The 12,449-nt window shown below is 42.8% G+C and overlaps 1 protein-coding gene across 3 annotated transcripts in view; it reads right to left on the bottom strand.

Annotated features, from left to right (window-relative positions):
- The window catches only part of ADHFE1 (alcohol dehydrogenase iron containing 1), a 300,399-nt gene that overhangs the window by 200,822 nt on the left and 87,128 nt on the right, over positions 1–12,449 (bottom strand). For all 3 annotated transcript variants that reach the window (XM_069220269.1, XM_069220270.1, XM_069220271.1), the window contains one exon: positions 4,949–5,145. In XM_069220269.1, coding sequence (XP_069076370.1) covers positions 4,949–5,145 — 197 coding nt within the window. The remainder of the gene's footprint in view (positions 1–4,948; positions 5,146–12,449) is intronic.

The following is a 12,449-nucleotide window of genomic DNA, read 5'->3' as shown; positions in this document are numbered from 1 at the left end:
TTGTTGCGTGACATTCGCGCGCAAAAACAAACTCCCTGGTGTCTAATGGTTTCTGCCCCCCTTGGGGGCAGATTGGCCTTATCAAAATAGGCCAATCTGCCCCCAAGGGGGGCAGAAATGGCCTAAATATATATTGCCCCGTAGGGGAGCGACCCTTGCCTAAGGGATCGCTCCCCACCTAAAAAAAAAGAATTCATCACCAAAAAAAAAAAAAAAAAAAAATGGTCCCTGGTGCCTAGAGGTTTCTGCCCCCCCTGGGGGCAGATCGGCCTAATAATAGGCCAATCTGCCCCCAGGGGGGGCAGAAAAGGCCTTCCTAAAAAAATGCCCCCCTGGGAGCGACCCTTGCCCAAGGGGTCGCTCCCTTTTGCCAATTTCAAGAAAAAAAAAAAAATCCCTGGTGTCTAGTGGGGTTTCAAAAGCCGGATTGCAAGCAATCCAGCTTTTGAAACCTGTGAGAGACTTCAAAGGGAAGGAAATACATTTCCTTCCCTTTGAAGCCTCTCGGGGCCTCCCCCATGGGATTGAAAAAGAAATGCAAAAGCATTTCTTTTTCAATTGCGCTGGAAGCTCTGCTTCCAGCGCGATGGGGGAGACCCTGTGACTAATCAGCGCGCGCTCGCGCGCTGACGTCACAGGGGGAGTTGGGGGGGGGTGTGGGAGGGGAAGGGCTTCCCCTTCCATCCCTGACTTGGGGGGGTGGGGGGGAACCCCACAGAGGGAGCGAGAGCGCTCCCTCTGGGCTGTGTGCCGAGGACGTAGTGGTTACGTCCTCGGCACAGCAGCACTGTGCCGCAGGACGTAACCACTACGTCCGCGGCACAGAAGGGGTTAACATGTTGATAAACAAAAAGGAAGACAACTGCAAAAATCTGTCCACCAAAAAATTTAAATAAATGAAGAAAGGTCCGTGGTAAATTCACCACAAATCTAAATACAAACCGAAAAAATAATAAATAAAAAATCCCAATAATTTAGAATTATATATTTTTTGTCATATTATGTTTTCACTGCCACATGAAGTACTAAGACCCACCCCTGATAAAACAAGCTCTTCGTTAACATCTTTGATGGCACAATGCAAAGCGTTCTTTGTTGCGACCAATCTTTCCTTTTTCTTAACAATTTCACTGTTAATTATTGCCAGTGCATTAGGGAGATAATTAGTTATAGCACTGGCAGTCTCCCCTGCCTTTGCTCCTTTCCCTTCAGATCTTTGTGGTAATATCCGTTTGCCCATAGTTACTTCTCCTTAGGCAAAGAAGATTATTAGTAAAAGGAGATGTTCGTAATTGTTTAATTCTTCGGATGAAGAGGTGGAGTTGGCCCAAACTTAATACGGCCACAGACAGGCCTTTCTTGGCTCGGTCTTTGCCTGGACACGTCCCGTGCTATAGGATACTTTGAGTGCTTTTAAAGCATTGGTTGCCTCTTCCTGCCTCGCCTTACTGCTGTGAAGTCTGGGGGATGTAGTCCGTCCTGCAGTCTCACCCCAAACTCCAAGTTTGGAAAGTCCAGCAGGCACACTGTGGGCTGGAGACCACCATGAAAATACACCTGCGTTGCGGTATCTGTGGAGTGCTTTTAGCATGTTGGTTCCCCCTTCCTGCCCTGCCTTACTGCTGTGAAGTCTGGGGGGATGTAGTCCCACCCTAGACTTGATGTTTGGAAAGTCCGGCAGGCAAAATGTGGGTTGGAGACCACTGAAGACACCCCAGGGACTAATCAATTCATACCTGGATTACGGAAACTCCGTCTACCTTGGCAGTCCCAAATATGTGATAAATCGACGGCAGGTAATCCACAACGCTGCTGTGCAGACTCTCTACAAAATTCCCAAGCTCACCTCAGCAGCACCAGCATTAAGAGCTTGCACTGGCTGCCAATCCAGAAGAGAATCCAGTTTAAATCTCTCTGACTCGTCCATCGTGCAATTACAAAATAAGTCTGCAGCTCATCCAACGCTTGGTGACTCCCTATACGCTGAGAAGATCAATATTCTCCTCTAATCTACTTCTGGTCCCAAGGTTCAAGAAAGCAAGATGTGGAAGAAGTTTCTTTGCATATCTGGGAGCCAGACTCTAGAATGCACTCCCAACACACACCAGGCTTGACAAATCAGAGATCAGCTTCAGAAAACAGCTTAAAACATACCTATTCTAATTTCTCGGCATGTAAGCAGTACCATCAGTGGAGGTTTATTACCAGCGCTGGGAGGCCCATTGGGTAGCCATGTGCTCTATAAATTCAGAAGATCAGAATGGAATAGTTGATTAAAACTTTCCACCCCTCTGGTCCCCTGGATAATGTCACTCGGGGAAATTGGCTAAAATCCCTTTACCCAAATCACAGTCACCTTCTGGACTGCAGACAGGCTGCCTTCTGCATCAGCAGGTGAACCGAACTAGCAGCCATGACAGTCCTGCATGATCGGAGGAGAACTGTAGACAATGGGGGTTCTATAATGATCACCAGACTCTGAGATGTGGGCATCACAGGAATTCCTCTCAAGTGGCTAACCTCCTTTCTGAAGGATAAGCTAGAGTACCTCTCTGCCAACCTCATCATTTTAAGATCTGGGGTTTCAGAAAGATCCATTCTGTACTCTTAGATATTTAATATTTAAAAGCGTCCACCTTCCTTCATCATCCCAGAAGTTACGTTTTTTATGCTTGTTGAATATATGCAGCTCGTTTTCAGTTTAGCTACAGAATTTTAAAAAACACTTCAAGCCATCGTGTCACTCTGTGAGGGACCTTCTCATCAATTACCTGATGGTGGATGGCAAACAATTCCCTCTAGTTAAATACATCTAAAACTAAACTCCTGATTTCTGATGATCCTTCAATACTGAAGTATCTGAACTAGTCCTCAGTTCAGGGCCCTTGTCCAGTGCCTGTTAAAATTGTCTGGATTCTTGCCACTGATATTAACAATCTATCATTGTGAGCCACGTTTGAAGAGTACCCAAGACCTGTTTCTTGCACCTAGATATTTTTATATCTCTCCTTTCATTAATTGTGGGGAAAATTTGCATCTTGGAGATCCAGTGGAGGCTGAATTATGGAAATGCTATCTACTTATTCCCAGCAAAATCAATTTTCTCCAACCACGTCTAACACAGAACGGTGCAGCCCACTTCATTGTGAACACATCTAGAGGTGAACATATTTCCACTATACTGTAGCAGCATCACTGGCATGCTATTAAGAGCCAGGTGACCTTTAAACCAATGGTAATAGTCCATAGATTGCTCTACCAGCTAATTTTTCTGTTACTGAACCAAGATGACAAGCAAATGGGGTATTATTTGCAGATCAGTCTTTTTATGTGCAGGTCTAATTTTTTCATGTTCTATACTTAGAAATCAATTATGGGTAACTTCTTGCATTTCTGTATGTGCAATACCATTACCCTGAAAGAGACAACATGTTCATATTTTTACTATGAATAATTGTTTTTATTGTTAAAGAGACTTCTATAACACACTGGAATGTAGTCGTGCATCGTTGCATTCATACAAAAAGTAAATAAATACCTTAAAAATTAACCAGGTTGAATAACTCGACATGCTGTATTCTGTTGAAATGCAGATCAATATTACATAATAGCATCCGCCATTAAATAAATTTGCCATCTTTCCATTTTTATATAACTTGCACCATCATCGTGGCAAACGTGGTTTATGCCAGTGTACCCTCTGCAGTCCTTCCCAAGCGGTTTTTCTGTTGACCTGCAGCTTGATCCACATACACATTGTCTGTCTGGTCTCAAGTGATAGCATACAGAAGATAAGTCTGTATTTGCCCAATCATTGTTTAGTAGCTAGTTTATCAAAACTTTTACATCACATAACCATTACCCTCCAGTAGTCAAACAGGATGGCCTGCTGTATGGGACATGAGAGGCTTGGATGAGTGTTTATGTGTGTGTTTTCACTTCTTCTACAGTTATAGTGCACAAGACACAAAAATATTGTTTGGATTGCAGCACTCTTTGTAGTATCAAAGGTTCAGAGCTCAGTCTCTAGTAGCACTTCCCGAAAAGGATTGTCCCAGAAGTATTTATTTTTTAAGGTAGAGGGTTTTAGAAGCAGTGCTTCAGAATACCATGAAGGACAACTCCAAAAAGATTGTTGAGGCTTTGCAGCCAGGTATAGGGGAGCAGAGGTGCGTGGAGGGCCTTGTGACTGATGTAGGCCATTTTGGATAAGCAAGGGTTATAAGTACCATAATATGTGGTAATTAATTTTGGATCTAAAGACAAAGAGCGTGCTGCTGCATGTGGAACTGTTTTCAGTAAAGCAAGATGGATTCTGGGAAGTAGAATAATCTATTCTTGATAGCACTAGTGCTTGGACCAGGGTTTTGAGATCAAATCTAATTCTGGAATTAAGTGACATATCTTAGGTCATGTTGTTGACTTGAGACTGTAGATTAATTCTTTGGTCCAGGATGACTCCCAGGGATTTGGCACTGTCAACAGTGGTAGGTTTACAGTTCAGAGCGTTGACTGAATTCATACAGGACTGAACTGGTAGTTGTGACTGAAAGGAAGAAATTAGTAGAAATGTGTTTGGTGGGGGGGGGGGGATTAAATGTTCAGTGGTGGGCAGTCATCCAGTCTTGAACAGCATTTAGAGTAATGGCAAAGTGAGAGATGTTGTTTGAAAAGGAGAGTGTTAGATACAGTTAAGTATCATCTGCATATTGATAAAAAAGGATGCCTGAGTTCTTTAGGGTGACTCCTAGAGGTTCAATATGCGTGTTAAATAGGGTCAGGATAGGATGGATCCCTAATGTACCCTTGGATTAAGATTAGATCACTGAATCTAAAAAAGAAAAACACATGCCACTGTCTTTTAAATGAAAATTTGCTACAGCATGTTTTCCTCATATTTCACACACATACAGACAGATTTATGTTTTTACGTTTTTGTTTTTTTTACCTGCAATTAATGGTTTTAGGGTCACATGAACAGGTTTTCCTTTCCCAATAGGTGCATTAACAAAGTCGAGAAATTCAGCCTCTGGGCTGGAGGCATACAGATTGGCAGCCTTACATGTGTCTATTACAGAACCACCACCGACGGCGACATAGGCATCAAACTCTCCCTTTTTAGCAAAATCTATTGCGTCCATGAAACTTTGAAGAAAAAGAAAAAAAACATTCCAGTAAACATTTTTCATATTTCATTCATGTCGAATTTTGCATTTATAAAACCACACACTTTCACAGTTATTCACATAGATATGCTAGCATATTAAAAGCCAATATTTAAAATGCAATACCAAAAATGTACAATTGTATAAAAATGTAAGAATTATTACAGTGGAGCTTGACAGTAACATGCATGTGATATTTACTGCTGCATCAATTACTCCATGTGCACCACTTTACACACTAACTACACCTGAAGCAAAAGAAAGCTAAAGGAAAAAAAGGACACCCATCAAATACAGAAATCACTTTTACTTTTACAACCTAGACTACACTTCAATGTCATTCCTTTTTTGCAAGGTATGGACGCTGTTAATAACGTTAATCAGTTCATGTTACACCAGGGCTAATTAGAGGAAAAAGGTCACGAGGTGGCCTGGGGCACCACCAGTTTTTCCCAACAACCAGAAAGGTGACTTTATTGCCTGAGTGAAGGGGAAAAATATTGCTTTGAGTAGGCTGCTAAAACTCATTGTAGAATCCCTACTTTTCATTAACACCGCTTCTAACACTACAGGGAGTGCAGAATTATTAGGCAAGTTGTATTTTTGAGGATTAATTTTATTATTGAACAACAACCATGTTCTCAATGAACCCAAAAAACTCATTAATATCAAAGCTGAATATTTTTGGAAGTAGTTTTTAGTTTGTTTTTAGTTTTAGCTATGTTAGGGGGATATCTGTGTGTGCAGGTGACTATCACTGTGCATAATTATTAGGCAACTTAACAAAAATAAATATATATCCATTTCAATTATTTATTATTACCAGTGAAACCAATATAACATCTCAACATTCACAAATATACATTTCTGACATTCAAAAACAAAACAAAAACAAATCAGTGACCAATATAGCCACCTTTCTTTGCAAGGACACTCAAAAGCCTGCCATCCATGGATTCTGTCAGTGTTTTGATCTGTTCACCATCAACATTGCGTGCAGCAGCAACCACAGCCTCCCAGACACTGTTCAGAGAGGTGTACTGTTTTCCCTCCTTGTAAATCTCACATTTGATGATGGACCACAGGTTCTCAATGGGGTTCAGATCAGGTGAACAAGGAGGCCATGTCATTAGATTTCCTTCTTTTATACCCTTTCTTGCCAGCCACGCTGTGGAGTACTTGGACGCGTGTGATGGAGCATTGTCCTGCATGAAAATCATGTTTTTCTTGAAGGATGCAGACTTCTTCCTGTACCACTGCTTGAAGAAGGTGTCTTCCAGGAACTGGCAGTAGGACTGGGAGTTGAGCTTGACTCCATCCTCAACCCGAAAAGGCCCCACAAGCTCATCTTTGATGATACCAGCCCAAACCAGTACTCCACCTCCACCTTGCTGGCGTCTGAGTCGGACTGGAGCTCTCTGCCCTTTACCAATCCAGCCACGGGCCCATCCATCTGGCCCATCAAGACTCACTCTCATTTCATCAGTCCATAAAACCTTAGAAAAATCAGTCTTGAGATATTTCTTGGCCCAGTCTTGACGTTTCTGCTTGTGTGTCTTGTTCAGTGGTGGTCGTCTTTCAGCCTTTCTTACCTTGGCCATGTCTCTGAGTATTGCACACCTTGTGCTTTTGGGCACTCCAGTGATGTTGCAGCTCTGAAATATGGCCAAACTGGTGGCAAGTGGTATTGTGGCAGCTGCACGCTTGACTTTTCTCAGTTCATGGGCAGTTATTTTGCGCCTTGGTTTTTCCACACGCTTCTTGCGACCCTGTTGACTATTTTGAATGAAACGCTTGATTGTTCGATGATCACGCTTCAGAAGCTTTGCAATTTTAAGAGTGCTGCATCCCTCTGCAAGATATCTCACTATTTTTGACTTTTCTGAGCCTGTCAAGCCCTTCTTTTGACCCATTTTGCCAAAGGAAAGGAAGTTGCCTAATAATTATGCACACCTGATATAGGGTGTTGATGTCATTAGACCACACCCCTTCTCATTACAGAGATGCACATCACCTAATATGCTTAATTGGTAGTAGGCTTTCGAGCCTATACAGCTTGGAGTAAGACAACATGCATAAAGAGGATGATGTGGTCAAAATACTAATTTGCCTAATAATTCTGCACTCCCTGTATGCTGCAGAGCTAACTATAACTTGTGCCGCCGCTTTGCACTGCTTATGACCTCACATATTACATCACTCATGACATGTTCTATGATATCATTTATGACATCACTGATTTCCCAAATGACATAATTGATGATGTCACTGTTGTATTCATCCAATGAGTGTGCTAGTATGTTTATAGTTTACATAGTGGCGGGTAGTTACCATATTACTTTTCTACCTAACTTTGTACAGCCTATGTCCAGCTAATCGGTGTAATTGTTTACAAAATGCATGTGCTCCTAATGCACCGTAGGTGTGTAGAGGTATTGAACACATTATATATCTTTGTACTGAAGAGTAACTGTGTGTAAGTGAGAGTTGACAATTTGTGCTCATTAACCTTCCACACAACCTTTTTTGATCCTGTTAAAAAGAGGTCCCCAAGGGCACAAATTCTATGTACTACATACTAAGTATTGTAAGCAGCCTTGAGTTATTAGACAGAATCATGACAATCCCCACTTAATATATAAGAATTTGTGCACCAGTTGCTAAAATGTGTACATGTGCTTGTTTTGCTTCAGAAGATGGGCTGTCTGTAAAGGTTTCACCACAATATGAAGGCTGCAGGTGGTATAATTTTAAGCACCTTCAGGCATTGTTTATTTGAAGTGAATAGTGTCCTTTTTGCCCAAGGCTGATTAGAGTGTATGCTGTTCTTAGAAGATACTTTTTAATACTCTGTTGTGAGTTTCTTATGACAGTTTCACTGTCTGCAAACCGTCTAATACACAGTAAACTCACTCCATAGAGTAAATACTGTTTACAGTACCAAGGTCTCTACTTATATCAACTTCATTTCTTAATGTAAGTGTGGGGACTGTCAGGGGTTTGATACAGATAAAAGCTGTCCATAGTAGGGCATTCCTTTTGGAACAGACGTTTAGTATTTTTAAGAACTTGGCTTTCTCTGAACAGGCTTATACAGGTTGAACACCATATGCAAATAGGGTTTCCCATATAGCTGTTGTCGATTGTTAATGTGAACTACGCTACCCGTGAATTGAAGGATATATGTTCAATGTGAGACACCACACATGCTTTCTACACGTAAGGGAGTTGTTTCTGTGATAGCATTATTGATGCCTCAAATTCTTCTGAGCTATTTTGTACTTATATTCTGAGCCCTAATGCTATACCAGTGTACATAGCAATGTGTACAAAAAAAGCTTGGGTTATGTCACCAGTGATGTCATCAATAATGTCATTTGAAATGTCATCAGTGATGCCATAAATGATATCACAGAACATATCATAAGTGATTTAATATGTGAGGTCATGAGCAGTGCATGCGGCGGCACGAGTTTTAGTTAGCTCTGCTAATTATAACTGGTGAATTTCTGTGATTTTTTTGTTCAAAACGTTAATGCTGACATATTCCCTTAACTATAACGTTACTTTAACTTTTGCATTACACATAGGGCCTGTCTTGCAGCCATTCTCCAGTTGCAACCCCCGCAGGCAGCCAACCCTATGCTGCGCACATCCTTTGACCGTATGTAGCAGGGGGTTGGCCATACGGTTTGGTCTGCCATCCAGCCCTGTGACCAAACCCCCAGCAGACTGTCAACCCCACATTATGCACATTCTTTGGAGTGCGCAGCATAGGGTTGGCTTTCAGGTTGCGGGGACCCCATCCCCTGGGGCCAAAACATATATATTAAGGCAAGGGGGCATGCAGCCCCTTCCCTAACCCTTAATTGCCCCCGGGGATCCGATTCCCCTGCTTTTATCCTTGCATAATAAATCAATTATGACACACTCATTGACTACCTTTATAATATCCCTAATCACATATGAAATCCCTTCATTGTTGACAAAATTGTGTATGGCGGGGACGCAAGTTATAGTTATTCTAGGGCACAAGTTATAGTTACTTGAGATAACTATAACTGGTAAATTTCAGTGGTCTTGATAGTTTCAAATTGTATGTTTTACATAACATTTTCACCTAAGGATAGCATCCCAGTAACCTTTGCTTTTTTCTGTGAATTTCTAAGGTTTTATTTAATGTAAAGTTAGATATTTTCTTTTTGAGGGGTGGAGATAATCCTCACTACTGTGTCCTTAATAGAATTGAAACTTTCCTTCACTTAGCTGTGAAATGTTTCATTCCACGTCAGGACCGTGGTAAAGGAATATGCATGTTTAAAGCTTACTCACCACCAAAGCCGCTGCGTCTGAAATTGGCTTGAAAAAGAACTACTTAAAAGTGGACTCTGATGACCAATTTGCAGCATTCATGATATTTTCCAATCTGTCACCGACCTGAAAAGCTTTTGAAGCCATGGCCCCCCTAGTGGAATGGGCTCCAAACCTGTGGACAGCTATACCTGCCTCTGTCATGGTCCATCTTACACACCTGGCGAAAGAAAGGATGGATACTGCCTTGAAAAGTCTCTTAATTGTAATGAGGAGTTGTCTCTCCCCCGCAGGCCTTACCTCAGCCATCCTCTCTTCATATGCTTTAATACATCTGAACACACAACGTTTGGGAGTGGTATTCATCTTTGTTGTCTGAGAAACAATAAAAGTCACTCCCTTCAGAATGAATAATCTGGACGAGACATCCAGTGCCCTTACATTTGAGACCCTCTTACAGGAGATCAGACACAAAAGCATCAACAATTTTGCAGATAATTATTTCATAGACAGGTATTGGTTGTCTTGCCAGGTAATGAGCAAATGAATTACAATGCTGACATCCCATATCTCTGAGTATCTGGGTTCCTAGGGTTTAGCCAGCCTGATCCCTTTTACCAATGTGCAGACCCAGGGATGTTCTCCCACCGGGACTTCGTTCAGAGGAGGGTCCTACCAAAGTGGCTGATCAGGACTTATTCACTGTACGATAAGCAAGACCCAAATGGGCCAGATCTGCCAGGAAATTCCCAACATCTGTAACTTCTGCCCCAATGGGGTCCACATGTCTCTCCATACAACAATTCTATCTGTTCCATGCTGAAAGATACATTTTAGCGGTTCCTGAGGCCCAAATTTGCTGGATTAAACCTGCAGCACTCCTGAAAGTCGGTTGTTTGGCCAACGTTGCCTGAAATCCTCCATCGAGTCTGAGATGGTCCTGCAGGATGAGGGGATGAGGGCAAGCCAGGTGCCTCTGCAGCACTGAAGGGTAGAATGGCAGCTCTATAGGTCAGTCCCATGCTAATTCCATCAGTGTCGGAAACCAAGCCTGTGATCTCCAAATCGGGGTCACCAACACTAACAATGCCTTCTGACACCTGACTTGCGCTGCCACTTTGGGAATCATTAGAGAAGGTGGAAAAGCGTACATCTGCCCAGTTGATCACTCTTGCAGAAACACGTCCACTCCTGGGTCGCTCCCGGGTCTGGTCTCCAACTGATAAACTTGGGAAGTTAGTGGTTCAATCTGGATGTAAATTGATCAATCTGACAGGAGCCACATCTGTCCATGAGTGCTGTGAAAATCTTGTGGTCCAATTTCCAATCGCTGCTGTTTGCTACATACCTGGAGTTCCAATTTGTTACTTAATTCTGCGCTTCCAGAAGGTACTCCGTGGTTATGGAAATCTTTCACTCCAGCAATAATGCCAGAAGTCCACTGTCAGATCTGACAGGACTTTTGATCTAGTGCCTCCCAGGTAAATGATGTACTGAACCTCTGCCAAATTATCCATTCTCAAGAGAATGCAGCAGGAGACTTTATGGCAAAGGACCCCATCAGAAGTACCAAACAGATGTTATGCAGTGCTAGTTTCTCTTCCGTCCATCTGCCCCCTCCTCCCCAGGGAGATGTCTCTGCATCTGGTACCCCAGCCAACGGCTAGCATCTGATTCTATAGCTAGGTCTGTGGTAGATCCAAATATCGAATGACCATTCCAGGCCTCCATGCGATCTATCCACCACTGTAGCTCCATGGTGGCCTCTAGGCTGAAGGCAAAGATAACCGAGTATGTTATGCCCTTCCTGAGGGGAGCTGTCTTGAGTGGTTGCAGGGCTCTGTAGTACAACAGGCCTGGGAAGATGGCCTGAATTGAAGAAGAAAGAAGCCTCACAATCCTGGCCAGCTGTCTTCTTCGTTTCTTTTTTATTTTGGAATCTTTAGTCTCTGGGAGACTGAAGGTAGGGAGATTTTAATCCATCATGAATCCTAGGAATGACATAGTTTGAGATGGTGACAGCTACGATTTCTTGTCATTGAACATGAACTACAGATCCTGGAGGAACGCAATAGTCATGTTCACATCGTAAATCAGTTGTGACTGAGATTGATGCATTAGTACTTTATCATCCAGCTAGATGATCATCCTCATGTCTCTCATGTGCAGGGTTTCCACCACAGGGCGGAGAAGCTTTGCAAAGCACCACAGTGCCAAGGAGAGACCGAAATGATTGGCTTGAAATTTGTACACCTGTCCCATCCAACAGAACTGTAGTAATCTCCTGTGAGCTAAGAATATTGGGACTTTAAAATATGCATCCTTTAAGTCTAACCTTACCATCTAGACCCCTGGTAAGAGGATGTCACTCAGAAGGCGAATGCACTCCTTTTTTAAGCGGTGGTACACTAACCACTTGTTAATCTCCCTCGGGATTATGACAAGTCAGAATAATTTGCCCTTCTTCTCTACTAGGAAAATGTTGCTTAGGAACCCTTTTAGGTTTAATAAAGAGCTGCAAATACCACCGCCCCCCAGCCAAAAGGCTGTTCACCTCATTGTCTATAACACTCACCTGCTGCTCTGACAAAACCAAAGGCCTTGGACGAACTACCTATAGAGGGGGGGACCAAAAACTCTATGTGAAAACCTTGTACAGTTTCCAGAATCCACAAGTCTGAGGTTATTTCCTTCCATTTGGGTACAAACCACTGGAGCCTCCTCCCTAGGTTTCAAGGGAAAGAAAAGGTAATCCTTACCAGTGAAAGCAGCTTTGGTCTTTGCTGCACCTCTGCTCGACCTGCCACCTCTGCCGGAGCCTCTACTGGGAAAGAAGGTCCCTGATTGTCTCCCTTCATGTCATCCATTGCTACGTTTATTGTGCCCTTGAAAGGAGCCTTGCTGAAGAGAACAGCTGGAGGAGTGGCTGCTGCCTCATCCGGCCCTGGAACAAATCTTCCTGGGAATAGTTTC

The sequence above is a fragment of the Pleurodeles waltl genome, chromosome 2_2 (assembly GCF_031143425.1).
Source record: "Pleurodeles waltl isolate 20211129_DDA chromosome 2_2, aPleWal1.hap1.20221129, whole genome shotgun sequence".
In the NCBI taxonomy this organism is placed as follows: Eukaryota; Metazoa; Chordata; class Amphibia; order Caudata; family Salamandridae; genus Pleurodeles; species Pleurodeles waltl.
This window is presented reverse-complemented; position numbering and strand designations above follow the sequence as displayed.